This window comes from Marmota monax, unplaced genomic scaffold, assembly GCF_021218885.2.
Source record: "Marmota monax isolate L192 unplaced genomic scaffold, Marmota_monax_Labrador192_F-V1.1 WCK01_AAM20220418_F8-fsc00023, whole genome shotgun sequence".
Classification (NCBI taxonomy): domain Eukaryota; kingdom Metazoa; phylum Chordata; class Mammalia; order Rodentia; family Sciuridae; genus Marmota; species Marmota monax.
The window spans coordinates 7,059,336-7,086,332 of record NW_026692907.1 but is presented as its reverse complement, the minus strand read 5'-3'; the positions used below and the strand labels follow the sequence as shown (position 1 = coordinate 7,086,332).

Below are 26,997 nucleotides of genomic sequence, written 5' to 3'. Positions count from 1 at the left end.
TTACAATATTGTGCTTGCACGTCTTTCTTCCTAGATTTTACATTGTTGTCACACATTTTATTTGCATATATGTTATGAATCTCACAGTATATTGGTATTATTTTTAAATGGCTAATATTCTGTTTAAAGAGATTTAAGTGCTAAGAAAAAATCTTGCATATGTACCTATGTAGTTGTTATCCCTGATCTCCATTCTTCCGTGTAGATCCATATTTCCATCTTACATAATTTCCTTCTGCCTGATTAGATGTCCTCTAATGTTTCTTTTTTTTTTTTTTTCTTTTTAACTTTTTTATTGTGGGTTGTTCAAAACATTACAAATTTCTTGACATATCATATTCCACACTTTGATTCAAGTGGGTTATGAACTCCCACCTTCACCCCATACACAGATTGCAGAATCACATCAGTTACACATCCATTGATTTACAAATTGCCATACTAGTGTCTGTTGTGCTTCGCTGCCTTTCACATCCTCCCCCCTCCTCTAATGTTTCTTGTTCTTTCAGATTTTGTATATCATATAAAAGTCTTTAGGTTGCCTTCATCTCCTGAAAAGTATTTTTACTAGGCATAGAATTTTAAGTGAGGTGATTTGCTACACTCCCCCCTTCTCTACTTTAAGGATGTTGCTTTTAGGTTTTCTTGCTTTCGCTGTTCTCAACAAGAAATCTGATGTCATTCTTTGTCCCTACGTAGGTAATATGCCTTTTTTTTCCCCTTTGGCAAAATTTCCTCTTTATCATTGGTTTTGAGTAATTTGATCATAATGGATCCTAGTATATTTTTTATTTATTGTTTTCTGCTTGGAGTTTCTTCAGTTTCTAGGATCTATGAGATTACAGTTTTCTTCTAATTTGGACATTCTTTTCAGGCATTATTTTTTCAGATATTTTCTATGATCCCTTACCCCTGCTTTTTAGAGACTCCTATTGCATACATACTGAGATGCTTGAAGTTCCCTTATGGATTCTCTGTTCATTTTTAATTTTTTTTTATTTCTCTGTGTGTTCCTTTTTTTTTTTTTTGGTCTCTTTTTGTTATGTATCCAAGTTTGCTGATCCTTTCTTCATCAATATCTAACATGTCATCAATCTTGATAGTGTATTTTTCATCTCACACATTGTAGTTTTCATCCCCAGAAGTTGAATTTTATCCTTTTTTTGTATTTTCCGTGCCTCTATTAACTTATTGAATTTACACAATACAGTTATGAAGAATGCTTTAATGTTCTGGTATGGTGAGTCTAACAGCCATGTCAGTACTGGATGGATTTCAATTGATATTTTTTCCTAACTAAGGACTCTGTCAAGGGAGGCATTGAGATGACTTCCTTCCTTCCTTCCTTCCTTCCTTCCATCTATATTTCAATGCCTACCAATGTAGGGTCCTGGACTAGCAAAAGCCTGCAGGAAACACTGTTCAGTATTGTGTATTATTCTCTAGGATACAACTAATTTGTTGTATCGAACTTGATACAACAAATTTCCAGTGTTGCCAGGGTCCTCATCCAGACCTGGTGTGTAAATGTCAGTGAAAGGTACATCCCTTCCCCTTTTCCTCCTCCTCCTCCTCCTCCTCCTCCTCCTCCTCCTCCTTCTCCCACCAGGGATTCAACCCAGGGGCACTGAACCACTGAGCAACATCATTTACAGGGTTTTTGAATATTTTGTTTAGAGACGGGGGTCTTGCTAAGTTGCTGAGGCTGGATTTGAACTTGCAACCCTTCCCAAGCTGCTGCGATTACAGGCATGCAGCACTGCACCCAGCTCCATTCTACATTTTTTTTTACTATCTCGTCCATGTACAACAAATCCTAAATCTGCTCTAAATTAAATTCAACAGACACTTTAAAATACCTACTCTGTGCAGACATGGTGTTATCATGGGAGCTGGTCACTGGATAAGACCCTTGACAACAGAAGAGCACCCTCAGGTGGCCTGAGAATGGGCACTCACAGTGTTCAGTTTTTGAGCACTGGGTTCTCATCTTTAAAAATCTTTCTCTCCATCTTCTTTCCATTACATTCATGGTTCAGCCCATCTTATGCTCTGAGAATAAACAAAAATGAGATGAGACAAATTAAGAATGATGTGGGAAATAAGCTCATTTTGCTGACTCATTCGCTTCTTCAACATTTATTGAGCACTACTACACTCCTGATACCATGCTGAATGTTGTTAGTTTAAGGACTATCAGACAGTTTTTATCCTTCAAGTATTCATAACTGGGCAGGGTGGGGGGGATGAAGACAAATGAGTCAATGGGAATCCTTGGTGAAGTAAGTAAAGGAATGTGTAAGGGCAATGTCTAAGTTCTTGAAAAGCCATCAATTTTTGGCAGAAATGGTGTTTATCCTCAAGAGCTTCTAACAATGTTGATTTATATGCAGTGAACACTTAGGGAAGAGTCAAAAAGGTCTGAATTCCTTGGGCTGTCCTTGGGCAATCATGTTAACTTTCTGAGCTTCAGTTTTTCATCTGTGAAGTGTAACTGATGATATGGCCTTGCTTGCCTTACTGGGTTATTATAAGGATCAACAGTCATGAGAGTGATTTTTAAATTGTAAAGATCGCCATAAAAAACACAACCATAAGTTATATTAATATATTTTTGTTGCATTTTGAAATGTAAGTCTTTCTACACTTCACACAAGTCAAGTTTTCCAGAGAGAGAGAGAGAACGACAGAGAGATATTTAACGAGCCCAAAAGAGTCCTTCACCTTTGCCTCCTGAGGAGTTCACAAAGTAGGTCTGATTTGACTTTTTCATCTGACTAGAAAGATACTTGCTGGTATCCCCATTGCACACATGAGAGAAGTGAGGCGTCAAAGAATCTGTCCTGGAACACAAGCTCCTAGAAGTCCTGCCTGGGTGACTTTCCTAGATCTCTTTAGACGTCAAAACATTTAATACTAAGCCCCCGCCTTTGGAGACCCAGTTCCTCTCATAGTCCCGCCTCCCTAGCTCGGGGCGAGGTTTCAACTCCGCCCCGTGACGCAACGACCTCGGCCCCGCCCCTGCGCGCCACCTCTCGCGGTATCTCTCGGGAAGACTGACGGGGTCAGGTGCCATCATGGCTGCGGAAGAGGCAGATGTGGATATCGAAGGGGATGTGGTGGCTCCGGCTGCGGCGGCACCGCCAGGGTGAGGCGCAGAGACGGGGTCTCCCCGGGATGGGGGCGGGCATAGATGCGAGGGGAGGACCGTGGATCCTTGGCTGCGGGTCCGGCAAGGGACAGGGAAACCGAAGATGGTGTGTTGGGCCAGAGTCTCCTCTGGTCCCGGAAGTCGAAGCGCGGGTTCCGCCCGCTAGCTTGTCCTGAGCCCAGCAGAATGTACTTGAGCTCAGGTACTCAAGTGTCCGCATGGCTCTTTAACTTTTTTACAGAGATGCTGTGAGGGACCAGTTTTCTCTTAGCTTATTGCACTTGCTCCAACAATTCGGATGCCTTCTTGCATTCCCTTTGCCTCAGAATCTGCCGTCAGTAACTAGAATGAGGGCACCTAGTAGACCGGACCTGAGCTCAGGGACTCATCTTCCATCGCTTGCTATCCGTGCGACCTTGGACGAGTCGTTTCGTTCCTTTTTCTACATAGGGGTAGTTGCGAAAAACTTCCTAAGAGGCAGCATGAGTTAAAGGAAAGGGGTCAGATTTTAGAGTTCTGGACAGTTCTGGACTTTCCTTCTGCTTTTGCTGGTTCTACCAGTAACTAGCCTTGTGACCTTGGGCAAGACGCTTAACTTGTCTGAGCCTCAGACTGCTTGTATGTAAGTTGGGGGTCATGATGTATATCTCATAAGGTCGTTGTGAAGATCAAATGAGTCCTCATCCTCGGGGATGGTTTCCTTTAGTACCTATTCCTGCAGAACAGGATGATATGGTTTGAAACAACCTCCTTTGCGCCTTTGCTTTCAAAGTAAGAAATGTGCCTCCTTTCAGTAATGACCCAACACACCATCTTCGGTTTCCCTGTCCCTTTCAAGTCTATACAAAATAGAAATCAGATCTATGTTCTAATTGCATCGAGTTACGTTACATAGGCCATTTTTGACATGTGAAGTGGCAATTTCATGTGATTCCTCTTGATATCAGGGCTCAGAAGGAGAAAAGTACCCACCTTGACCATGAGGCACTAAGATAGGGAGTTTCAAGTGTGAATTCTAAAGAACTATAAAAATGTGAGGAATATGGATCTTTACGCAGAGCAGTCGGAAGCTATACAGATAAGTAGGAAGTCTTTCATAACAATTGTTCACAATTTGTGTAGGCTTTAAATTTTAAGTATTTTTGAATGCTTGATTTAATTTATGTTTCATAACAAGTCAATGAAGTAAGTGGACGGGGATACTTAATCTGCAGTCTATAAAGAAATGAGTTTGCCTTGGAAGATCATCTGAGGATTTTGGCTCTATGCCTCTTTCATGGTTTTATCTTAATTTTTCTTATTGTGTTTAATTTTTCTCCCTTTTCTCGTTTTCTTCCTTCCTGTTTTTTCAGCCTTAGGTGTAGTGGTGGCTCTTCAATCTGTCTCATACAAGCAGAACTACAAAGATTATTGGCTCCTGATGGTCAGATTCATTGCTTTATGTGATTCCAAGGAGACTTATTGACATTATGTTCTTGTAAATGGGGCTACAGTCATCTGGAATTTAGTATAACTGGTGCCCCCTGAAATGTGTAATTACAGCTGATAATAGCATTTGTGGAACTCTTGAAGATAAATTTAAAGCATACTGCTTTTAACCATTTTCTGAGTGCTAGGTACCAAAATTAAAAGATGGCGTTTTAGTTTTCCTTCTGTTCTTATCGTTTTTTCTTGTCTTCCTTTTCTTCTGCTTGTTCTTTAAATGATGATATTAAAAAGGGATTTGTCATAGGTCTTCTGCTTCTTCATAGTCACGTAATTTTTGTTAGATGCTCCATATGAAATTTTACCAGTGTTCTTCCATGGAAGTTCCCCAAGTTGAACCTAATACATGCTAATATCTCCCAAATCTGTCAGTAACCCAAATCTTTCTCCTGAGCTTCAGAGTAATTTACTCAACTCTCTGAATCTATCAGCACTTGGATGTCCCACAAGTACTTAAATCTCAACTTACAAACTTTCTCCACCAGACCTGCCTCTCTGATGTTCCCTAGTTTATTAAGTGGCACCGGCAGCCACCCATCCGGTCATATAAGACACAGATCTAAAACTTCATCCCTTTTTCTTAACTCTTTCTACTTTCCCATTCTATTAGTTGTTAAGGAACTGTTCATTCTGTTTACATATCCTTTCAAATGTATTTACTTCTGGTCACACTGTTTGTTCCTGAGGTATAAGTTGCTGCCACCTTTTTTTTTTTTTTTTTTTTGGTATTTTTATAATCGATTCTTTACTGGTCTTTGTCTCCTTGACCCCCTTTATTCTTTACTAAAGATAGGGTCTTTCTTACCAAATGTGAATATTATTCCCTTCAGTCTCCAATTGATTTTGTGATAAATCTTCAGTTCCCTACTAGAGACCTGTGTGATTTGTGACCCACCTACTTTGTTCATTCAATCAAGTGTGAATTGAGCACCATGTACATGCCAGGCCTAGGTATATAGCTGTTGTAAAAATCAAGTCCCTCCTCATACAGAACTAATATTGCTGTTGGATAAGATAGACAGTAGACGTTTTATAGTGACGGGTGGAATAAAGTGAAGAAAAGATGAAAGATGAATAGCTTGTCGGCTTTATCTCTTATACTTAGGCAGGAAAGCTGTAAGGTCTGAAACTATGAGATCTCAAACTAAGTATGAATACAGTGGAAAGACTAGGTTTGGAAAAGGGAGAAACAATAGAATTGTCAAGCAGACTGAATAAGGATTGTGAAGAAAGAACAGCAGATTCAGACTTTTGGTTTGGATAACCAGGGAGGTGATGGTGCAATTAACTGGGATAAAGAACAATGGAAGGGTAACAGATTTGGGAGAAAAAGTGATTTTAGACTTACACATGTTGATTTGTGGTATGTATGGAGATTAGGGCAGTGTTCATATGCATACACCAGAGTGTAGATATTGCTAATCCTTCCTATTAGAGAGTACTATGTGAAGAGATTTGTGCAGTGAACTTGAAATGATAATAGTCCCAACTCCCACACACTTGGTAGACCTAGTTATTTGAGCAAATATTTCCTTTTGCTGATACAAGAGACAGAATCCTTTATTTAGCCTCTTCCAGATCAGAGTTGGTCCTTGAATTTAAACCTGGGGAAAAGTTTGGCCAGGGAAAAGTCATTACTAGAAAATTTGTAACTTCAAGTGTACAAAAGCAAAATATTAAATTTAATTATATCACAGTTTGTGGTCCTGAGAACTTAACGAGCCAGCCTTTTTACTTATGTAGTGTACTTTGTAACTTGTTAGTACAATGAAAGGAGTGAGAAAATTAATAAAGTTTGATTCCCCGATGGACACAGAAGTCCTCCAAATAACCCAAATTAATTTTTAAAAATTATATGAGTAGAACTAGGTGTGGTGGTACACTACTGTAATCCCATCGACTTGGGACTCTGAGGCAAGGAGGATCGCAAGTTTGAGGCCAGCCTCAGCAATTTAGTGAGACCCTGTCTTAGAAAATAAAAAGGACTGGGCATGTAGCTCATGGTGAGGTATCCCTTGGTACAATCCCCATTACAAAAAAGAAAAGTGTATGGGATGTCATTAAAACTTCATTTAGTAATTTCTATTTTAATTTTTCCATCTAGTTTTGATTTTTTTTCTTCATTTTGAGGTTGATGCTATAGATGGAAGTTTTTTATGGTTTAGATATAGTTAAAAGGTTTAATTACAAAGTTGAGTTCTTTTACACATATGAGTACATGAGTCAAAACTGAAGTGGTACTTCAAGGCCACAGAGTATGTTGTGGTTGTTGCCTGGGTATTTTTTTCCTTATAGGCCAAGGAGGTACAGTAGGCATTTTTGCTATATTAAATCTTTTTAAGGGGAGAAGAAACCTACACCAGAGTCCCTGAGTATGAGCTATAGCCATTAACCAATATTTATCTCTTATAGCCATTTTCTTAATTATTACAGAAATGATGAAAATAAAGCATCACTTTTACAAGATCACTATCTGGACTCATCATGGAGAAATGAGAATGGCCTTATTGTAAGTATTGTATGAAACTGTTATCATTGCCCAGAGTGCCTCTTTCTTATTTTTAACAGAGGGCTAGTTTTCAGAAATAACATAGATAATACATAAGAACTTTTTTCTTATTTTCATAATGGAAGAAACCTCATTTTTCTTTCAATTTTGAAAAATGTCCTATTGAGAAACAACTTTGGAGCCAGTTGGATTTAGGTACAAATTCTTGACTCTGCCACTTCTCAGGTTTGTGAACCTTTGTTTCTTCAAGTAAACAGTGGGGATTAACCCTACTTTCATTTCTTTATTTATCAGTTATTTATTGAATATCTACTATATGCCAGACACTAGTCCAGGTTTGGGAATACAGCTATAATCAAGACAGATGTGGTCCTACTTTCAAAGAGTTTGTATTCATTCAGTAGGAGAGAGAGGTGATAAGTAGGCAAACCATTTGTAGATTATGAAGGAAATAAAGTGCTGATGAGAATACCAGGGTGGGGAGCCTCCTTGAGATAAATTGTCAATGAGGGAAACTGGGGAGGTGATATTTTAAGCTAAAAATTAATAGGAAGAATGGGGAGATATGTGAAGAATTGAGAAAAGAATTCTAGGTAAAAGGAATAACAATTGCAGAAGCTCTGGTTGAAGGAAGGAGCCCTATACCACGTCTAGAATATAGTGGGAAAGAGAGATGTGAAAGCAGGTAAGAACTCTTGTCATTTAGGGCTTGTGAGTTAAATTATGTTAAAGGGCTTACATTTTATTTTAAGAGAACTGAATCATCATTGAAACACTTTACATAGATTTTATACAGATGGGTAAGTTCATTTTGATACAGTTAATTTAGGGTATAGATTCTATTCAAATGTGTAAGTTCATTTTGATACAATTAATTTGGGATGCTAGGGTAAAGATTAGATTGGAGGGGAAGCAAGAGTGGAATCAAAGGGACCAGTTAGGAAACATTTGAAGTAATCTAAGTAAGATTTATGATGGTGGCTTGTCCCTAGTGGTAGCAAAAGAGAGAGACATTAACAGATTTGAATTATATTTTGGAGGTAGAGCTGGTTGGCAGATTGAATATGGAGACTGGGGAAAAGAAAGAATCCACAATAATTACTGGGTTTTTAGATGGAGGAACTTAGTGACTAGTAATGCCTTTTACTATGTTGGAAAAGCAACAGAAGAAGCAGTTGGAGATATGTAATGGTAAGTTTCATTTTGAATATGTTAAATTTGAAAAGCCAATTATATCCAAGATGAAATCTTGAGTGAACAGTTGGATGTAAGCTTGGAGAACATATATGAGCTGATAATTTATAACTTTGGAGTTGAAAATATGCATGATCATCCACAGAGAGATTGTGGCTGAGGGAAAAAAAGAATTGTAAGTTTTGGAAATTTGTTAAGTGTCTAGTAAGATATCTGATGCCTAATAACTCCTCATATATAGTAGCCATTATTATCTCATTGTGGGGAGGAACATGAGCCTTGGAATTTGACAATGCTGGTTTAAGGACTCTTTCTTCCACCTAAAATGCTGCAGTGCTATCAGTGAGCATGAAGTTTTATCTCATAGTTTTTGTGAGAATCAAAGATGTCTGCACTCAATACATAGTAGCTGTTATTATTTGTAATTATAATATTATATATTTTTGTTTACTAAAACATGAAAAATATTTCCAAAACATAATAAAAATATGTGTTCTTACTCCTTTTTTTTTTTTTTTTTTAATAGCCTTGGACTCTTGATAGCACCATCAGTGAAGAGAACAGAGCTGTCATTGAGAAAATGTTGTTGGAAGAAGAGTATCCTTTAGTGATTATAGGGGCATTTATGGTTTCAGTTTTAAAAAATCAATGTAAAAATGATGAGAGAGGCTACTCTAGTTCCTAGATGGGTATTACTTGGTTACAGACTGCTATCATGTAATACAATATTTTCTATCTATGAGAAAGCATTTATTTTATTCTTCAAGTTCTGTTTTATTGCTTAGTCTGAGATCCAACTTAATATTTTTTAGAATTTTGTTGTCAGCCAACACTTCGTGATATGTGAGTACTGAATTGAAACTATAGAATATTTAAGTCAGTCAGAACCTTAAAGCCAATTTCCATTTTCAGAGTTAAAACTTAAAAGAGGTTCATTTTTCTAAGGATTCAAAATTATAATATGTAAAAGTTCTTTTCACTTTTTACTCTATAATTTACAGGTGTTTTGTGGGAAGAATCTTAAGTACAAAACATAAAGCAAATACTGTAGAATGAATATTTTATCCCCAAAATTGTGGCTACTTATCTATGTTTCAGCCTCAGCCACTAGTCTCTTGTCCTCATTTTTAAAAAATTTTAATTTGTTATATATGACAGCAGAATGCATTACAATTCATATTACACATAAAGAGCACAATTTTTCATATCTCTGCTTGTATGCAAAGTAGAGTCTTCATACATGTACTTAGGGTAATGATGTCCACCTCATTCCACCTTCTTTCCTATCCCCTACCTTCTCCCTTCTCTTCCCTCCGCTTTGTCCTAATCCTCCCATGCCCACCTCCCAACCACATTATGAATCAGCATCCTTAAATCAGAGAAAACATTCGGCTTTTGATTTTTTTGGATAGGTTAACTTCACTTAGCATTATATTCTCCAACTCTATCCATTTACTATAAATGCCATGATTTTATTCTCTTTTAATGATGAATAATATTTCATTGTATATACGTCACATTTTCTTTATCCATTCATTTACTGAAGAGCATCTAGATTGGTCTCACAGTTTAGCTATTGTGAATTGTGCTGCAATAATCATTGATGTGGCTGTGTCCCTACAGTATGCTGTTTTTAAGTCCTTTGGGTATAGACTGAAGAGTGAGATAGCTGGGTCAAATGGTAGTTCCATTCCCAGTTTTCCAAGGTTTCTCCATACTGTTGTCCATATTGGCTGCACCAATTTGCAGTCCCACCAGCAATGTATGAGTGTGCCTTTTTCCCCACATTCTCACCAACACTTAACGGTTGTTTGTATTTTTAATAGCTGCCATTCTGACTGGAGTGAGATGAAATCTTAGAGTAGTTTTGTTTTGCATTTCTCTAATTGCTAGAGATGTTGAACTTTTGTTTTATATATTTGTTGATTAATTTTATATCTTCTTCTGAGAAGTGTCTGTTCAGTTCCTTAGCCCATTAATTGATTGGGTTTTTTTTTTGGTGTTGAGATTTTTGATTTTTTTATATATCCTAGAGATTAGTGCTCTATCTGATGTGCATGTGGTAAAGATTTGTTCCCAAATGTAGGCACTCTGTTTGCCTCACCGATTGTTTCTTTGCTGAGAAGAACCTTTTAATTTGAATCCATCCCATTTATGGATTCTTGATTTTAATTCTTATGCTATTGGAGTCTTATTAAGGAAGTCTGAGCCTAATCCATCATGATGGAGATTTGGGCCTACCTTTTCTTCTAATAGATGCAGTGTCTCTGGTTTAATTCCTAGGTCTTTGATTCACTTTAAGTTGAGTTTTGTGCATGGTGAGAGATAGGGGTTTAATTTCATTTTGTTGCATATGGATTTCCAGTTTTCCCAGCACCATTTGTTGAAGAGGCTACCTTTTCTCCAATGAACATTTTTGCACCTTTGTCTGATATAAGATAACGGTAATTATATGGGTTAGTCTCTGTGTCCTCTATTCTGTACCATTGGTCTACAAGTCTGTTTTGGTGCTAATACCATGCTGTTTTTGTTATGTTCCTCTGTAGTATAGGTTAAGGTCTGGTATAGTGATGCCACCTGCTTCATTCTTCTTGTTAAGGATTGCTTTAGCTTTTCTGGGTCTCTTATTTTTCCAGATGAACTTCATGACTATTTTTTCTATTTCTATGAAGAATGACATTGGGATTTTGATTTAATTGCATTAAGTATGTATAGTGCTTTTGGTAGTATGGTCAGTTTGACAGTATTAATTTTTCCTATCCAAGAGCAAGAGAAAAATCTTTCCATCTTATAAGGTCTTCTTTAATTTCTTTCTTTAGCATTCTGTAGTTTTCATTGTAGAGTTCTTTCATTAAGTTGATTCCCAAGTGTGTGTGTGTGTGTGTGTGTGTGTGTGTATTTTTTTTTTTTTTTGAGGCTATTGTAAATGGGGTAGTTTTCCTCATTTCCCTTTCAGAGGATTTGTCACTGATACACAGAAATGCCTTTGATTTATTGTCCTCATTTTTTCCTTTGTGTGTGATATTGGTTATTTAACTTCTTTGAGACTCAGTTTTCTTATATGTTAAATGGAAAGGTTGAACAAAATGATTTCTTATATGACTTATAAAGATTATTAATAGTCTAATAAATTATGGTTTATTTTTAATTCATCCCAATTATTGCTGTGTTGATTTTAATTATCAAAGGTTAGCTTCTTATAGACTTTCTTATTTTCTAACATTTCCCAAACATTGCAGTTATAGCCTAAATAATTGCTATTCAATGAGAGGCACATATAATTTAATATTTCCTAGTTATTTAAAACAGATAAAATTATTTTGATAATATATCATTTATATATATAATTCTAATAATATATCATTTAAAATATTTTTTGTAAACATTATTAATGAAATGTTTTACATTCTTTGTTTCATACTCAATCTTTGGAACCCTGTGTTTTCTATCCTTAGAAAACATTTCAGTTCGTGCCAGTTATGGAGTTTAAGTGCTCAAGAGTCACATATGGCTAGTAGCCACTATATTAAACGGTAGAATTCTAGGTTAATGAACACTGAAGTAGTTACTTAAGAAATGGTAACAGAAATTATAATAATGAGAGGAGAATTATATATAAGCATTTAGAAGACAGGGTAATGTCTGCTTATATTTTTTGTCCTCAACTCATAGTACCTAACATAATACCTGGTGCAGTGTATAGTCAATAAATATTTGTAAAGTAAATAGTAGTTTGGATTAATGACAGTATTGCAATAGGCTAGTTTCAAGAACTTCAGAGAAGGAGATCCTTTGTAGATGTGATCTCAGTGTTCTTTTCATTAGGGTAGAGGGGAATGCTGAACTATTCTCTGTTATCTTTAGAAATATGGAAACAATATTCTCAAATTACTGTAAACAACCAATCTAATTCATCTATTATACTCCCCGTATATTTTAGAAAAAAAGTTTTAAACAGTAAGGCTATTTCTTCTCACTTCTAATAGAGAAGAGAAATTAGCATTTATGTAGCACATTTTGTGCAGGCATTGTGTGATATTACATATAATTTATACCTGTAACAACACTGAGGTAAGATATTTTTACCATAATTTTTGTGGACCTAGAAGAGGCTTTCAGAATTGGTTTTGCGAATTTCAAGTTTTCCAAGTCAAACAAAGTATGACTTTCATGAGTCTATAAATGCCAATTTTATATGTCACATAAAAGTTTTATGAGATTAATCTTATTTTAAAAGTGTCCTTAATAATCATACAGGTATTATTTATCTAAAAAATCACTTCCAGGAAAATTCTGGCTTGATAAAAAGGAAGATAATAAAAAACAAACGAACAGGTAAAATCAATTTAAACTGTTAAACATATAAATGCATTTTTAGAAATTTCTTCTCAAGCTTCCTTATTTTTTTTTTCATGTGGTGCAGTCTGCAGAAAACAGCAAAAATCATGTATGTACTTCTGTTTTATATTTTTAAAACCTTTCTGATCATTTAAAACTATGGAATATTTTTCAAAAATTATAGTTATCTTGAGGAAAAGCCCTCTTGATTAAAAAACAAAATAAATATTAAAAACAGAGTTTCTAGTACAGATGTAAGAATGCCATAAGTATGTTGATATTTATTAGCTAGAATTTCTTTTGTGACCCATAGAGGCAATTCATCAAATTATGGGAAAGATAGATTCATAGAGATTTATGGGGAAATTTTAAGAAACTATTACCTAATACATTGTATATTAACTTGAATTCTATTGCTGTGTTAACTAATTTTCAGCAGAAATCTAATTTGGATTTATGGCTTTCAAGCATTATCTAGAAACTTTATCTTACAAATATTTTTTCCCAATAATTGGAAAATATTGATTTAGCATTTATAAACTTGTAAGTAAAAAAACTATTTAGCATTATAAACTTGTAAGTATATAGTTGGTTAAAATATGGATTGATTACTAGGCCCAGTAGCACAGGCCTGTAATCCTACACAACTTCGGAGGCTGAGGTAGGAGGAGTGAAAGTTCAAGGCCAGTCTCAGCAATTTGGTGAGACCCTCAGCTTAGTGAGACCCTATCTCAAAATTTAAATAAACAAACAAAATAAATAAATAAAGGACTCGTAATGCAGCTCAGTGGTAAAATACACCTGTATTCAATCCCCAGTATAAAAAAAAATGGATTTATATAATTTACATAGTGGTGATTGTGCAAGAACTTGACCACTGAGCAGCCTTTGATGTTTGTATTTTGTGGAGTGAACAATAACAATGTGAAATTAATAGAAAGATCAATGACTTGAGTGAATTAGCTTCATCAGCATTTTATTTTTAATTTACTAAAATGATTTTAAAAGCAGTAAGTGTAATGCCATGGTTTTGCAACTTCTTTTCTGGCTCAGTATTTATATGGATTTACCCAGTAATTAAATTAGAGATATTTCTGGAATCATTGTAAATTCTTAGATACCTTTAGGATTGGGGAATGTATTAACACCTGCTGCTTTGTATTCATTCTAAGAGGGCTGTTTTGTTGGTTATTACATTGACTTCCTTTGATGTCTTTAGTTTTAGCCTCACTCAAACCCGGGGATTATATCTTTTGGGGTTCGTATCATCCATAGTAGAGATACATGACAGGGTAAATCTCTCCCCCTAGGTAGAGGCTGTAGCCTTCTTTTTTTGTTTTATTTTTTAATTCTTTGATTCGTTTTAGCCCATGGCTATCTATAATCTTTAGCTGCATACATAAGGAATGTTCCATTTCAGAAATTTTTTTGCAATTCCTCTTTTTCCCCTCAGGGTACACTCTCCTACAAAACCAGCCAGTTACTCAGTAAAGTGGACGATAGAAGAAAAAGAGCTGTTTGAACAAGGGCTGGTAAATAGAGCAATTTTTAATTTATAGTAAAAATGATTCTAAAAGCAAATACTGATAGAGTTATAAGATTAAATCGTAGAGACCAGAGCTTTTAATTAAATTTATTTAACAACTTGAGTTTTTCTGTAGTTAGAGTAATGATGTTTATAGTGTAGTACAAGAGAATTCCTTTTAACTAAGGTACTAAAATAGATTTGAATCAGTACTTTGATATAAACATTTTTGGGGTATTAGTAAAATCCAAGAAATTGTGCTGTTATCTGTATACATGATACCAACTCTCTGGATTAAAAGGTAAAATATTTAGTTGTCTAAAACTTTGTGTTAAGCTGGGTGATCAGCTGAGTTGTTCTTTAATAAACTGTTTGCCATTATGTACACAGGCAAATGTTTTATGCATAGATATGAAGACCAGAATAATTTCATACAAAATAAATTCATACAAAACATTCTTTTGTATGAATGTTTCACTGAAATCTATTTAAAAATGCACAGATTATATAATGGGGAAAAGATGTATGCTCATTTCTGAAAATATTCCTTAATATGAAGAAATTTTTAACAAAAATGTTCAGGAAATTTGTCTTTAACAAGAGTAGATTATATATTTTCTTTTAAGATACTTGTTACTCTGTATTTTATAAACTACTTTAGAAATTATATATATATAATATTTGTGTAATTATTTAAAATTTGTAAATGCAATTTGAAATATTTACATTTCTATAGATGATGAGAAATAAAATGTTTTTGCTTTTCTAGTTAAAACCATGGTATCTATAAATTCTGTGAATACTAAACGATATTGAGGGTTTTTTTCCCCCGTACTGGTGATTTTTTTCCTATATTGGTATTTCAGTCCGTTACATCATAGTCTAATTTTAATTAACCAGTAATTTATTTTAGTCTGCTGACAGCTTTTATGTTTTGTCCCTTATAAAGATCAGATATACATATGTGTGAAATAGTTTGTTTTCAACCATTTTTTGGTTGTTAATTGTTGACATTGTTGGTAGTTGTGGGAATGCATTTGTGTGCTCAAAAGTCAAAAGTAATCTAGTTATAGGGTGTTAAGTCTCCCTCTCACTTCTGAAGTAATCAGTGTCGTCATCTTTGTATATCCTTCCTAAGATATTTTGTCCATTTATAAGCAAATATGTATTTACTTATATAGAGATAGGTAGAAGTCTACCTATCTACATTAAGAGATATTTGAATTAGAATGCTTTCATAAACAAAAAACAGAGTTTGCATATATAGTGAATTGTCTCAGGCATACGAGAAGGGAATTATGTGATACTGAACAACTAAGGAAGGTTTTTTCTTATTTTCCTTTGGCAGTGGACTGTCCCTTTATTTTGAAATTGGTGCATGTTTTCCTTACTACTCTCATTAGTATCTTTTCTCCAGTGTTCATGTTGTCCAAATTTCTGATGTCCCCAGTGATATACTTTTATCTAGATCTCTAGATCTACTATTCTGTGCTATCAAGTTATTTAACTGCTTTTACTACCCACTCACACAAAAAAAGAGAACTAATTCTTCAGTAAGTTAGTCTCAACTAGGTGCTGATCTCTTTTTCTTTTATTGTACTGGGGATTGAACCCAGGGGCACTTCACCACCTTAGCCCTTTTTAGGTTTTTATTTTAAGACAGGATCTCACTTGGTTGCTTAGGGCCTTGCTAAATTGTTAAGGCTGACCTAGAACTTGTGCTCCTCCTGATTCATCCTGAGTTGCTGTGATTACAGACTTATGCCAGTGCTCCTTGTTAAGTGCTGATCTTCAGTAATTAATTCATACTTACTAACAATTTTCTCAGAAGTACTTTCAGTTTTAAGAAATTGTCCATGTCAGATTTTCTAATGAATATCAGAAATAAGTGTACAAGTTAAGGTTTGTCATTCAGGTCAGATCTTTGAAGATGATTTGTTATTGTTTGTTACTGATAAGATGTGACTGTTTGACCTGTGGATCTGCCTCTAGGGTCTACCTCCCTGAGTTTTGGGTGGTTTTTCTTTTTTTTGTTTGTTTGTTCTTATAAGAATTCTAAAAAATTGAAATGGTTGAGCTATTTTGAGAAGTAGAAAGTATTCTGTGTGGTGATATTATAAAGAGGATTTACATATTAAATGAGAATTATACTTGATACCTAAAAATCCCTTTTGTATAAAATTGTATGTGTTCCTTTCTGTACTTCAAAACATGGGAGCTCCCTCCGGTTCCCAGTTTTTTTTCCCCTCAGCTTCAGTGTTAGCAGGTGCACAGCCTTGACACTAAGAGGGAAGCATTAGATACAGGTCTACTTCATTCGTGATTCAGACTTGTAAGTCATTGCACTGATACTTGTATAGAGTAAAAGTGTCTGTGTGGGGCACAATGGATGTTCTGAAAATTTTGTGATTAGTGTAAAACATGTTCAGTTGATCCTTTAAATGTACAATGTTCACCTACCTCCTTTTTGAGCACTTACTTATTTTTAAAAGATATCTTAGATTTTGGAACATCGTAATGTGCAGTATGAATGTATACAGTTAGGTAACACAAGTGGTGGATCTTCATATATATTATTATTTTCTATGATTTTTAAAATCACTTTGGATTGTTTTCAGAAGTCCAGGTTCAAGGGAGAGCTTTTTGATTTGAAAGAGCACAGTCTATAGGGAGGATTTCATTGTTTGGTTTAGTCTATAGATAAAGATAGTTTTTAATTGTTTTTCAAATAAGTAAGCTAATCAAAAGCAATTTTTTTCCATTTTGATAACGCAGGCTAAATTTGGTCGAAGGTGGACTAAAATTGCAAAGCTGATTGGAAGTCGCAGTGTTTTACAAGTGAAGAGTTATGCCAGACAATACTTTAAAAATAAGGTAAGCAGAACAAAATTAGTAACCAGAAATATATAATGTAAGTATTAGTGTCTTATTGTTTAAAGTTTTATATTAAAAGTATTTTAACCTCATAAAACACTATGCATGTTTGACTTTAAACACGTTAGAGCATATCTTTAGTTTTTTAACTGTTGCTATTAAATAGTATTTATATACTATACTACCTAATTTTCTATAGTTTAAGGGTAAATATTAACTACCCCAAAACATTCTAGAAGGCAAGGATTATTCCTAAGAGAAAAGCTTAGAGGTCTTGTGTTCCTCTAAACAATATCTCTTCTTTTTTAAGTATTTGCATTATAAAGACTTTTATCTATTATTACAGCTTAGAGGACATAAATGCTAACATGATTCTGGAATCTATTTAATAGTAACGAGGTTTTTATAAATTTTGTGGAGAACTTTCTGAAAACTTTAATAAATAATATTCAGAAAGACATAGTTATATAATTTCTTAATCTTTCAAGTAATTTGTGCTATATTCAGCTGTGTAATGTTGTTATTTAGAACTTTTTAACATTTTGCTTGAGCTCTAAATATGCAAGTATATAAAATTTGGAAATGTCCTGAGTGAAAATTGGTGTTTTAATGTAACTGATGTGTTCTAACTAGTATACAATATTTGTCTTGGTGTTAGCTGGGAATAGGTGGTAAGTAATGGAAGGTATTCATTGTATAGTAATTAGCTGCTACCTCTTTCAACCTAACAAAAGCAGCTTGAAGTAGTTTATCAAGGTTGAGGTAATAAGGAACAGAAAAACAGCTTCACCTGATTATTCTTATACCATGCTTCTTACATTAGAATATGTGGAATAAGTTGGAGTATCAGTTGTACTTATAAATGTGGGGTGGAAGGATACATTTATATTATAACAGACATTAGAATTTTATGAACTTTAAAGCAAAATTTCATCCAGAATTTTGAGATTAAAAACAGGAGGCTGAGGGCTGGGAATCTAGCTCATTCAGTAAAGTTCTTCCTAGCATGCATGAGGCCCCATGTTTGATTCCCAGAATTGCAAAATAAACAGAAAACCTTAAAATGTAGTAGGCTGCAAATAAATAAGAAGATTTTTAATGGTATTTGAGGCTATATGTCCAAATCTCCTCCTCCCCCTACTACCCTTTTGTTCTTTACATGATCCTGGGATTCTTTTGTGACAATGGAGCTATTATCTCTTACTTAGAGCTATCATATCTCTTGGATGTGTCAGTCATTTATAGGATTTTCCAAAAATATTATATATAAAAATTTTCATTTCAATTCATATTTACTCATTGACTTTCATCTTTTTCTTACATTATCAGGTATTATCAGGAGTGGAAGATAATACCATGGCTTAACATTATAAACTCTGTAATATTGAAGCTGCATTAAGTTAACCTGCAAAAAAATAGTTTCTATAGTTAAATGAAAGATGGATTGAACTTACTGAATGTAAATATGTGACATAAATTCCCAAGTAAAGGATTATTTTAGCATCATAAGAAATGATCAGCTGTGGTTGTCATTTTGAAAAGTAGACTTTTATAAATATTTTTAATATCTTATAGAACACCTTAACATGAAAGTTGTTGGTTTAGTCTCTGGTTAGTTCAAGCCTATTTTAAACTTAATACTGAAAATAAATACATGGTAGTTCTATAAGTACCAAATCATGAGTCATATATGGGAATTTAAAATGTTGATCTTTTACATTTAAAAAGCAGTTTTAAACACATTAAGGAGAAGCACAGTGAAGGTCTAATGTACCATTATATCTTATTTATTGTCAGTTGATTAAATTTTAAAACCTTAATATTATGGGTGTCTTATTCTGATTTTTAATAAGGTAAAATGGAGTCCAGAGAAAGAAACACCAAATCAGAAGAGCAGCAGTGATCATCAGGTTAAAAATGAAGATAAAGGGACAAAGGCATGGACACCATCATGTTTAAGGGGACGTGCTGATCCCAACCTGAATGCTGTAAAAATTGAAAAGTTGTCTGATGATGAAGAAGTAGACATCACAGATGAGGTGGATGAGTGGGCTTCTCAGACATCACATAAGAATTGTAGCAGTGGTCTCTTGTTAGACATTCCTAATAGTAAAACTCATGAATCCAGTCAAGAAATCAGAAGCCAGGAAATTCTCTTTTGCAGATCTTCCAGGGAATATCTTCAGAACATAAAACAAGATGAGATGAAAACACTTTCAAGCTCAGAAATTACATCATGGACCAAAAAACAGAGCAACAATGAAAATGACTCAGCTGAAGTAAATGATCAGAAATGCAATAAACTGATTAAAAATGGTGACAAGCAAGGTGGAAATGGAATAGATGACTCCAGGCAGTGTCCTTCTCCAGAGCCTTGTGAAATTCAGAAAGATTTTAGTGATAATGAAATGCTTTTTCATTCTTCCTTCCAAATGGTGGAGGAAAGCCATGAGGAAGAAGAGCTTAAGCCACCAGAACAAGAAGTAGAAATAGATAGAAATATTATTCAGGAAGAAGAAAAACAAGCAATTCCTGAGTTTTTTGAGGGACGCCAAGCTAAAACACCAGAACGCTATTTGAAAATTAGAAATTACATTTTGGATCAGTGGTAAGAATAACATTTTGGATGCTGCTTTGAAAACCTGATATTCTGTGGAGTATTTTAACTAGACCTATGTAGAATTTAAAATTTTGCTAGTGATCCAAAGAGCTTTCACATGTATTATCATTTCAGGAGGAAAGATTAAACATTTCTCATAGTGATCTTTTTTTAAAAGCATTGCTAAACATTGTAACCTATGGCTCTCATAATCCATCTGTTCTTCAGAGTGTTGGAGCCTGGAAAGAAAAGGTCTGATGATTCCTTTAAGAAGCAATTTCTTGGGACAGTTTTGGGAAGATGTACACAGAGAATTTCTTTTCATGTACCTTAAGTATAAAGAAGGAAAACTTAGGTGACAGAGGAATACACTGTCGTTAAATGTAGCTAGATTGCATAAATAGTTTTCCTAAATAGCTGTCTTAAATGTTTTCAGCTTGAACTTGTTGCATAATAAGGTATTTCTTAGCATCTTCCTTCATCAGGATACAGGAATTTTCTAATGTATGGAGTTACCTTCTAAATTGTCAGTATATTTTAATTAATATGGAATAGGAAACAAGACAAAATACTTCTCATCTTATTAGCCTAAATACTCAAAAATATTTTGAATTTTTGTTTGTAGCTTATCAGTTAAGTCATCACTAAATATTCAATTTGCTGTTATTGTTTCAAGAATATTGAATTGTATATGGCCAACTTTACAGAGCGCTTCCAGGTGATGGGCCCTTGGGTGAGGATTCAGCCTTGTCCCTTGTTTTTCTCTTTCTCTTTATCAGGTCTTTCTATCCTGTTTCAGTAACTTTCTGCTATATCCTGGGGATGTTAACAAAGGAAACAAATAATTTGTTGAATCAGATATCTTCATTTTATACAGACAGTATTACATTATTTGGCTTGCAAAGACAGCCATATTCCAACAGGAGGATTTGTTCTTGTTCTTGCCTCATGATCATTTCAATTGGTTAAAGTGCTAAAAGTACAACTTCTGGCTAGTGTTGCTATCATAGTAAAGAATACTGAGGAGGAACAATTCCTAGCATTTACATGGTGTTTTGCAGTTTATAGAAAGCTTTCCTTTATTTCATTTGACTTGTCACCGTAATACTGTGAAATAGACAGATGGTGTAATCTTACTTGATAAAGAATAATTCTGAGATCAGGTGACCATTAGAGGCCTGTATTTGGTTACACAACCAGCCAGTGACTATGAAAGATGTTAGTCCAAGTCTTTTTGTTATTCTACATTACCTAATTGACACTATTTTTTAAAAGTATATTTACTTATTTGATGATTCATTTATTTCCTTCCTCCCTCCCTCCCTCCCCCCCTCCCTCCCCAGGGCCTTACGCATGCTAGTGCAAGCACTCTACCAACATTCCCAGCCCTTTTTGATTTATTTTTGTAGTGCTAGGGATTGTGCCCCAAATTTTGTACATGCCAAGCAAACTTTCTGTCACTGAGCTACATTTCTGCCCTTACGTTTTAAAAGACCAATGGAATGAGATTTCTATTGGTCTTTACTTTTATTTTTGGAAATAAGAAGATGGGTAGCCAAAATTGAAGGACTTCAGAACAATAACTACTTCTGAAATGTCTATATGAGCCAGGCCTGTGGCACACCCCTGTAATCCCACTGGCTCAGGAGGCTGAGGCAGGATAATTGCAAGTTCAAAGCCAGCCTCAGCAACAGTGATGCTCTGTCTCCAAATAAAATACAAAATAAGGCGGGGCATGTGGCTCAGTAGCTGGGTGTCTCTCCCTGAGTTCATTCCCCTGTACCAAAAAATAAAAATAAAAATAAAATGTTTATAAGAAGATCATCAATATATACTTAATATTTGTTTAATCAAATTGTTGCTTTGCATTTTGGATTCCATATGAGGCAGAATAATTTACATAGATATATAAATGATATGGCAGTAGTTTACTAAGTCATTTGTCTTAGTTCTTGAAACCAATTTGGTTTTGCTATTTAAATATGATAATTTAACAGAACAGCATGAAAGCAAAAAGGAATGTTTTCAACAGAACTGAAATTTTGGTTAGGGACTGGAGGTGGTACTAAAAAATAAAAAAAGAAGAAAGGAAGACTTAAAAGTTTTCAAAATAAAAAGAAGTCTGCCAAATTTGTTTTTAGATAAATCCTTTCCATAAAAGTAGATGTAATTGACTCCCTGGTTAGAGGAATGTTTTTATTAAAACAATAATCTATACAGTTAACTGAATTTCTACCAAATGTCAGGCATTATATTTAAGCTATCCGCAATCCTCTTTACAATTTTGTCCTCATTTTGCAGATGAGAAAAGTTAGGTTCACAGAGGATAAGGAACTTGTTCTAGATCACACTAGGTGAAGATGATTTCAGAGTCTGGAGTCTTGACTCACTGTTCCTACAGTTCCAACTCAGGGCCTTGACCACTCTGTCTTAGATCTTGCTTTCCTCCAGATCTTGGAGAGTCTTGCTTTCTCATCTCAATTCAGGTCTGCGCAGGAAAATGAGAGGCTTCTGACCACCCTAATATATCTTCTTATTCTTCATTCTTTGATCTTGTGTTTTATTTACTTTATAGAGCTTACTCAAATAAATACACATTTAAAAACTATGAAGTTCAGGAAAGGGAGTTTGGAGTTTTGGGAGTGTCTTGATTCTTTGGAATCCCCTATAATATCTATTTCTGTTTCCACTGAGAGTAAGAACTTAATATTTATTAGATTCATTATTAAAATGAATATAAAAATGTAAATATTTGTAAGATAGCTAATAGTTAAGAGACATCTGACCTAAGTAATATGTTTAAAAATTGGAAAAAGTGTAGGGGAAGATAGAACTCAGGAGTAGAATGTTTGCCTTGTCACCGTAATACTGTGACACCGTAATACGGTTCATTCTCTGGCACTAAAAAAAAAAATTGAAAAGTTTAATGCTAAATCTTTTTAATATATTGTCAAAGTGCTCTTTTTTTCAAAGATTTATACTTGAATTTGGATCAATACATAAATAACCTTCTAACTTAAAGATCCTGGGATAACTGGAATATTGACTTTTTTATTGGTAAAAGAATAGTACTTGTAAAACACAGTACAGGTACCTGTAAGTTATTGCATCACTTAAAGATGTCCAAAGATTTTAGAAAAAAGTACACTTGGGTTATGTATTATATTTGCTATACACTTTATAGAGTGAAATGGGTAAAATTTTAAAATATTTCATATAAGTTTTCCCCAGAAATCTTTTTTTATGTTTTTATTTATCCAAAATAATTGTACTTCCATCTCTTAATTAGGGAGATATGCAAACCGAAATACTTAAATAAGACCTCAGTACGTCCTGGCCTGAAGAACTGTGGGGATGTTAATTGTATTGGACGGATTCATACATACCTCGAGTTGATAGGAGCAATCAATTTTGGATGTGGTAAAAATAAAAATCCAACAACATCTTTTACTCAATATTTTGTATCCTTATAGCACCTATTAATTTCTATTACGATTAGAATTTAAGTAAATTTAAGTATATAGAATTCAAGGAGATAACCATTATGGAATAAATGTATAATTACGATTTTGCTGTAAATCAAATTTTTGTTGATTAAACTGTGTTTCTTTTTGATCTACAATGAAAACTGAAGGTATAGTTTTTAAAGGAAAAATAATCTAATAGAAATAGTATAGTTCTTTGTCAGGCAAAAGTAAATAATTTTATGAAAACTCTATTAATGGCCCATTAAATTTATGCATACAGATTAAGGCCAACATGGTGCTTAAAAAGTTAAAGACACTGGAGCATTTCCATGCAAATATTCCAAAATCTAAAAAAAGTTTGAAATCTGAAGTACTTCTGGCTTTGAGCATTTAGGGTAAGGGTTACTCTACCATTTACTGTATTTATGATAGAAATGCTATCTAGTAATGATTAAATAAAGGAAATAATTTAAGAGCCTCCACACTTAAATGTATCAAAAGTACCAAAATATTTTAATGGAAGAAAGTTCTTTCACCCATTTTCCCCCATATTTAAATTTGAGGAATAGGCATATTTCAAAATGTATTTCATCCTTTCATTGAATTGACATGACAAAAACTTTTTGAAGAAAGCTAATAGCCATAGTTGCATAGTCATAAGATAACTAGAATCTTAGAGCCCATGGTTTATTTAAGAAGAGTACATTTTGTTTCTTTTCTGTGAAAGTGAAACAACTAACTAGAAAACTCATAGCACCTTTATTTTATTCTATGTGCACAGAGAATTTACAGTCTGCTTTGGAGACTCTTTTTTATTTCAGTGGCCTGGTTTGCCCAAAGCCCTATATTTATAAATTAGCTTTTCAGGAAAATTAAAACATTTTAGCTTCCTTAGCTACAAAACAAAAATGATCTATATTTGACTGCCAAAGTGAGCAAAGGGACCTCAGTAGTCAAAAATTAAATAAATTGCTGATTTCCTATATTCGTTTTACTGAAATTTCCTTTTAATAATAGCATTACTTTTATCTGGGAACTATAACATTAGTACATTAGATGTATGATTATGGAATAAGAATCATTGGTGCTCAGCTAAAGTCTTTGTAAATGTGTCTTCCTCTTTAACAAGTGAACTTCACAAAATAATAGATTGTTTATCTTTCCTGAACTCCAATAGAACAGGCTGTATATAATAGACCACAACCAGTTGATAAAGTTCGAATCAGAGACAGAAAAGATGCAGTAGAAGCATACCAGCTTGCCCAGCGTCTGCAGTCTATGGTAAACAGCCATTTTTCTAAGTGATTCCTCTACATTGCTCCTTACCAGTTTAGTAAAGAATGCCTACTTTATCTGCTTAACAAATGGCCATTTAGTGGAAGAAAATGTTTTCTATTACACTTCACCTTAGCCATTTATTTTTCTAGCTTCAGTTCAATTTCATACTGGTTTATGAAGCAAAACCAACTATAAAATCCTCAAAATTCATTGACAAACATGCAAAGCCATAATGTTTTGTTAAAGTGGTTTTGGGTGTTTAGTTTTGATTTAGAAATGTATCTTTTAAAACTTTACAGTTCAGGGGGTTAGTGATAAGGCTCAGTGGTAGAGACTTGCCTAGGTTAGGAGACTCTGGGCTCAATCCCTAGCACCACTGAAAACAAAAAACAAACAAAACTATACAGTTCAGGTCTCTTTTTCTCTTTCATTTCTATTATTTTTGTGTCTTTAAAAATTGTCTCCATAAGAATCAGTTTTTTGGAGTAACATTTACCTTTAATTCTTAGAATCAGTGAATTTTGTATTTTAAAATTTAAAGGGTAATCTTGTTGTGCATGTAAGCTAAGTTGATTATAGGTAAAATGCATGGGGGAAACAAAAGTATTATCTAGTAGTTATTTTTCTCATTGTTGAGGCTGCAAACCACTTCTACCTAGGTTTACTCTATTAAGAAAGGATGTTTTTTCTTTCTGGAAATGATACGGGTCATACTGCCCTTTCATAGCTTATCCATCTTAAAGGTCTCAGTATTGAGGTTTGTAAAACTGAATATTAGTAATATCAACAAATTCTGTTTTTCACTACTTGTATTAACTTCATAGTCCCCTTTCTAAAGCTGACATATAAAGGGAAGCCATTTCCTTGGTGGTTCTTTCTGGTCTTAAAAATAATTTTGTCCTAGGTTTTTAGCTTCCAAATGATAAACAGAAATGAAAATTAAATGCAAGTAAAAGACAGAAGATCACAGATTTTTTTCTTTTCAAACAATGTCTCTGCCTCATCATCTGGCCTACTCTCCTCACCTGCTGCCAGTGCTTTGACCCATAGCTCACAATTACTGATGTATTTCTGAGTACTAACTGTTGAACATAAATTAATAAAGTTTAGTGAGTCATTGATGATCAGAGATGATAATATTTAAATAAATAAATTAACTAAATTTTATATAGTTATTATTTTGGTTTTGTGCTATCATTTCTCCAAGTTAATCTTGTTACCTTTTGCTTTATTTTATTCTCATCATAGCGAACAAGGAGACGAAGGGTTCGAGATCCATGGGGAAACTGGTGTGATGCAAAGGACTTAGAAGGACAAACATTTGAGGTAATTTTGACCTTTTACATGGCTTATCCATGAAAACTGTTTTCGTCAATATACATCTGTCTATCTTAATGTCATAATATTATAGTTGTTTCATGTGTTTACACATATACAACTTTAGTCCCATGTTAATTTGTTTGTCTAGACTTTTTAGTAAGCCACAAAATGGAAAGCTTTGTTTCTACAGTTAATTAGGAGTCTGACTTATTTTCAGCACTTTGGTTCTCTCCCTGTACATCTTATCTCTAGTTCAAGAATGTATGCCCAGTCAAAGAGTTGGTATGCCTGTTTAATTTCATTAAAATACTTATTGAATGATGTTTTCTAGACATTAGACATTGATATACAAATATTGAAATGTTTTTCTACTAATTCCTAAAAAGAAACACAGGCAGTAACTGTGTTTGTGTTTGTGTTTGTGTATATACACATGCACACCCTGTTCTAAATATACAATTTGTTCTAAATAGCCAGTACAGTAGAATGTAAAGAATGCGTGATTGTGTTTTTAATGGCTTTGTTACCTTGAGCAACTACTTAACCTCACTGAATTGTGTGTTTTTTAAATTTATGAAACATGAATAATAGTACTTCCACAAAAGGATTTTTGTAAGAAGTAAATGAAATGAAGTATATAAAGGTCTTAGTATTAGATACTCACTAAGCCAACATGCGTAATGTACTAGATAAATGTTGGCTCTCTCTCTTCAATCCCCATTTCCTGCCCTAACTTTAACACCTGAACACTCTTCTAGGCACAATAATAAGTAATACATGGTTTCTTACCATAAGAAACTTATATTTCTGTTAGGAAAGACAAAAACCTATGCCGAGTTACATAAGGTTGGTCCATGAATTATAAGGCCCTCTCAAAGACTATGATCAGGGTAGGTTTCCACAGAAGAGGTGGTATTTGATCCAAAATATCAACAGAAGAATCATCTTGAAAGTGGATTAAAATATTCCTGTCTGAGGAAGTGGATAAGGTGCAGACATGGAAAATACTAAAATATATATGTATATTCTGGAAAAGGTGCATTAGCTTATCTCAGCTAAGGTGTAAGGTTGGTAGTAAAGATGAAATTAATGAAGTATGAACATTAACTCACTTAACTTCACAGTAACATCATGATGTTGTTATTATTACTCTTAATCTTCCCATTTTTAAAGATGAGTAAACTGAAGCATGAAATCAACTTTTTTGATAATAAAGAGCAGAACCAGACATTCTGGCTCTAGAATCCTTCTGGAGTT

General features: G+C 34.1%; 1 protein-coding gene across 3 annotated transcripts in view; it reads left to right on the top strand.

Moving 5' to 3' along the window:
- Positions 1–3,045: 3,045 nt before the first annotated feature.
- Mysm1 (Myb like, SWIRM and MPN domains 1) overlaps positions 3,046–26,997 on the top strand; it is a 41,210-nt gene continuing 17,258 nt past the window's right edge. For 2 of the 3 annotated variants that reach the window (XM_058581505.1, XM_046450981.2), the window contains exons 1-11: positions 3,046–3,148; positions 7,070–7,145; positions 8,866–8,936; positions 12,597–12,674; positions 12,763–12,786; positions 14,131–14,209; positions 16,978–17,076; positions 18,930–19,684; positions 22,965–23,095; positions 24,320–24,423; positions 25,669–25,746. In XM_058581505.1, the coding sequence (XP_058437488.1) occupies positions 3,078–3,148; positions 7,070–7,145; positions 8,866–8,936; positions 12,597–12,674; positions 12,763–12,786; positions 14,131–14,209; positions 16,978–17,076; positions 18,930–19,684; positions 22,965–23,095; positions 24,320–24,423; positions 25,669–25,746 (1,566 nt within the window). In that variant the 5' untranslated portion in view covers positions 3,046–3,077. The remainder of the gene's footprint in view (positions 3,149–7,069; positions 7,146–8,865; positions 8,937–12,596; positions 12,675–12,762; positions 12,787–14,130; positions 14,210–16,977; positions 17,077–18,929; positions 19,685–22,964; positions 23,096–24,319; positions 24,424–25,668; positions 25,747–26,997) is intronic. The other variant, XM_046450982.2, reaches the window with a different exon arrangement.